General features: G+C 42.8%; 1 protein-coding gene across 1 annotated transcript in view; it reads right to left on the bottom strand.

The window, feature by feature from the left end:
• Positions 1-3,710: 3,710 nt before the first annotated feature.
• Positions 3,711-4,624, bottom strand: part of LOC124708400 (ABC transporter B family member 9-like) — a 9,767-nt gene continuing 8,853 nt past the window's right edge. The window contains exons 11-12 of the mRNA XM_047240077.1: positions 4,455-4,624; positions 3,711-4,355 (exon numbers count right to left, since the gene is read on the bottom strand). The exon at positions 4,455-4,624 is cut by the window's right edge and continues 94 nt beyond it. Coding sequence (XP_047096033.1) covers positions 3,711-4,355; positions 4,455-4,624 — 815 coding nt within the window. The remainder of the gene's footprint in view (positions 4,356-4,454) is intronic.

The following is a 4,624-nucleotide window of genomic DNA, read 5'->3' on the forward strand; positions in this document are numbered from 1 at the left end:
TTGCAATCATTCCGCTGCGGGTCTGGCGTGATCTGGAAGTTTTGGGTCCAGCCCTACCTGCGGCCTATTCTGGAGTTGAATTGTAACATCGTTTGTATAATGCTCCAGGCCTCAGATTGTAACTGTGATAAATGTTTGCTTTACACGTTTATAACCACTATTATTCTTAACTTATGATGGGGGTAAGCACTAGAATGGGAGTTGTGCGCTTGTTCATTATTTTCCGTGTGGTATAGATGTCCAAAAACAGGAGAGGCAATTCCAGATATGAATCAAACCGAATGAAAAATTGAATTAAACACAAGTAGTACCAAACTAGATTAATATTGAGCACATGATTTCAAAGATCCACGAATGAAGAATCTACACGGTTGGAATAATTACTCTACCTACATACATGTAAGTTAATACAGTAGCCAAGCAATGACTACACCGCCACAGAAAATCTGCTCAACTTCTGTATAAGAACCTCGAGCTCCTTTATCTTGTCTTGTGCAACATATTTGTTATTATTTTCTTCAACTTTGCTTCCAGGTTTTCTATTACCGCATCTTGAAATGCTAGAAATGCTTCATCTTGAAGCTTGCGTCATGTATTTGTTGTAGAATCTTCTTTTCGTCCTGAACTTGCTCTTCCAAATCAACAATCAAAAGACCTTGACTTGTTACCTCCAAGTATACACCTGAGTAGCCTTGTCATGGGTCTGTATCATTGAAGAAAATAGAAGGCTCAAAACCATACAAAACAGACAACTCTAAAACAATACTTGCGGATCGGATAGTTTATCGCAAGCTTACCACACTAACCCTGCCAATGGAAGTGCTCGAGAACTCATCATGGGGACAAGACATGATGGAATCCCCACCCTCTAGTATTTATTACTCTGTCCCGGCATCAGGTCAGGAGGTAGCTGGGGAATATGACATAAGTCATCAAATATTGCGGAAAGTAAACATGGAGGTGACAATTTGATTGGTCAAAATCAATATATAACGAGAACATCGAAATGAAATGTTTGGCATAAATTACTTTCTTCACACATCAACATTACAAAATATCCACAATTAATCTTACCAGATAGAAGTCTTGACTGTCATAAAAGATACCACGGTTGATTCATTTTTGCAAACTGCCTAATTCATGCATTTGTTTTTCTACACTTCAGTATATGTACCAAACGTGATTCAGAGAGAACTGAACACCCAGCTTCTCAGGAACGAGGGCCTCACTATCTCTAAAAAGCAAATCAACACCACAGTTTAGCTCTTATTTCACCACTATGTATATAAATAAATAGCCTACATGATAGCGCAGTAGACCAACTCATGCTCTTTCAAAAGCAATAAGTAAGAAAAGATAACAGAGACAACTGAGCATGGATCGGCATATTTTCATATACTGCATGAGTGAGACCCAAAAAAATAAGTGTATCAGGTGGAGGTTATATAACTGTATGTCAATTTTCTCGGTGTTTCAAGATATAACTGATCGAAATATGCCTTAAAAACAAAGTACGTGTTCATTTAATATATTACCTTGTACTGTTCGTAAATCTACTTGATTTTTTGGCAAACAGTGTACTACTTAATTACCTTTGAGTAATGGAAACCAAGTTTTGTGTCACTTATCTTTAACATCATTTTATGTATGTGATTAAGACAAGTCATGCAAGTGAGAGATACGAACCTCAATCTCAACCTCAACGTTTGCCTTTAGCCAATAATGTTCTCCAAAATAAATCCATTCACACATTAATTTGGGGTTTTCTTAGTACAATTTTCCAGAGAAGAAACTGAACAGATCACTATGTTTGTAAACTAAGCCTTCACAGAAACCCCTTTTGAACTATGCCCAGTGAGGAAGATAAGCTACAGAGGGAAACTAAAACCTTTGCAATAATATGAACCACCGAGTAGTAAATAGAACCATGGGATCATCTGGTGTAATTAGTAGGCTGGGCTCAACTTACTCCACTGGTTTACTCCAACTAGTTAATTACTATATTTAGGTAACTTAAATATACTATGTTGTTCATAACATATTCTTAAATTCACTAATGCAGTAATCATAAGTTCATAACCGATACAAATGATGTGTATGGACATGAGTGGGTGGATGTGTGTGACTATAGTTCTGCACAAATTACTCTTTATTCTTGTGCCAAGTGAGGTTTAAACTCTGTGCTGAGGTACATTCATAGTTTACTTGTACCTCACCATAACACATGCACATAGTCATTGAAAAGCATGTAACAAGCCAATAAAGCAAAAAAAATACTAGTACTTTCAAACTACAATTCTGTAATAAATACTAAAGCCTTATATGGATAGGTTAGTACTTTTAAACTACAATTCGAAAAATACTACTCCCTCCGGTTCATATTAATTGACTCTAATATGAATGTATCTAGACACGTTTTAGTTCTAGATACATCCATATTAAAGTCAATTAATATGAATTAACCATGTGGATCGGGTAAATTCTGAACCTAATTAATGGAGACGATCACAATTCGAAATGAGCCTAGATCAAATGTATGGATGCTTAGTCCCTTACCAGGTCGTAGGTGGCGGGCTCGAAATAGCCGAGGGACCACTCCTCTCCCGTGTGTAGTGGCGCGCCGCAGCACATGCACCAGCCGACGATGTAGGCCACGAGGATCACCGGGAAAGACCGACACCTGAGAAGGCGCCGCGCCAGGACATCCCAATCGACTCCTTCCATTTCGCCTCCCAAAGCCAATACGTCGGCCTTACATCTCACGCGCCACCGCCGAATCGGCACGGCCGGCGCGTCGCGATGGCCGCCAGGCACCACTCCTGGAACCTCGTACGACCTCGGCCGCCTTGGCGAGTGAGGGCGTCATCGGCGAGGATATTCAGTAGACTGTGAGGCCAACGACGCACGACGCGAGGATCTTCCGTCGGCGGTAGGGGCGGCCGGAGTTGCGGAAGCCGAGGGTCGGCGGCGGAACCCCACCAGCGACCTCAGGAAGAACGAGAATTTGTTTAGGTCTATCCGTCCTCTTCCCCTACCAAACGGCTGTACGTGGGGCTGGGCCTGTATCTTGGGCTGGGAACAATATTTGGGCCGCGGCCCGGTTACGGCCTTTCTTTGTTTCGGTGCGAAATTTAACAAAGGTATGTAACATACCTGTTGCTTGGCTCAAAAAAAAAAAATGTAACATACCTCTTACATTTTGGAGAGTGGTATGATTTTTTTTTGTCCATTGGATGGACGAAAATGGAGGGCTGTTATTTATTTGAGGGTACCACAAAAGAACCCAAATGGAAAAGAAAGATCCTACACCCAGACTGGCTAAAGCCCATATATTCAAATAGAGTGAATTACAACCATAAAGTCCATGGAGTTTTGGCGGAGAAAGATAAACGGCATATGCCAGCATAGTTGCATATAAACAGAACACATTGTTGCACATCTGTTTATAGGGCATGCTTGCATTTGCATATCAACCATTCCTTAATTGGGAGAACCAGACAAGTCGATTTTCCAATTAATGGAAGGTAATGTGTCCAAGTAGGGGTGGGCAAAAGAGGTTTGACTGGTTTAACTGGTTTGGGTTAGTTCATTTTCTATGACTAGATTGGAAGTCTGATTTGAGTTTGTGAAGGAAAATGAACTACTACTTCACAAGCCCGTTTGGAAAGGTTTCATTTTTTGCCCACCCCTATGTCCAGGTTTATAGCAGATTATTTTGAAGTAGAGCTAAGATCGACAAGGGAAGCGTAGGCTCCACCCCTTATCTGCATTAGTTCGTCATGCCTTCCTTTCTCCACTATCGTCCCGCTCTGGAATATGCAGATAATGTCGGCGCCTTTTACTGTCGACAGGCGATGCGCCACCACCACAGTCGTCCTTCCAACCATCACCCGGTCCAGTGCCTCCTGCACCACACGCTCCGACTCCACGTCCAGAGCGCTCGTTGCCTCGTCCAGCAGGAGCACCTTTGGGTCCTTCACGACGGCCCTCGCGATGGCGACACGCTGCTTCTGCCCACCTGATAGCTGGATCCCTCTCTCGCCGACGACAGTATCGTACCCATTGGGAAGCCCAGAGATGAAATTGTGTGCGTTGGCTGCTTCGGCAGCGGCGACGATCTCTTCTTCAGATGCCTCCCCTTGCTTTCCATAGGCTATGTTGGCGCGGATGGTGTCGTTGAACAGCACTGGCTCTTGTGCCACAAGCCCGATCTGCATCCGAAGCCAACTAACTTTGAGGGTCTGAAGCTCCAGACCGTCGAAAAGGACCTTGCCTGAATTTGGGTCGTAGAACCTCTCGAGCAAAGCAATAGCGGTAGACTTCCCACTGCCACTCTCGCCAACAAGGGCAGCCATCTGGAAAGATATTGTCACCAAGTGAATGTTTTGTGCCAACGAGCAATGTGTAAACAACACTAATCCCTGTACTACTTATTACTTAAGATAGCAAGTAACCTTTCCAGAAGGAATGCTCAACGATAGATTATTGAAGATTTGAACATTTGGACGTAAGGGGTAGCTGAAGCTAACATTCTTGAACTCAATGTCGCCCCTCACACTTGTAACGACCATACCTTCTTCGCTACTGGAATCGATCTTGGATTTACTGTCAAGAATTTCAAATA

Source organism: Lolium rigidum, chromosome 1 (assembly GCF_022539505.1).
Source record: "Lolium rigidum isolate FL_2022 chromosome 1, APGP_CSIRO_Lrig_0.1, whole genome shotgun sequence".
Taxonomy (NCBI): domain Eukaryota; kingdom Viridiplantae; phylum Streptophyta; class Magnoliopsida; order Poales; family Poaceae; genus Lolium; species Lolium rigidum.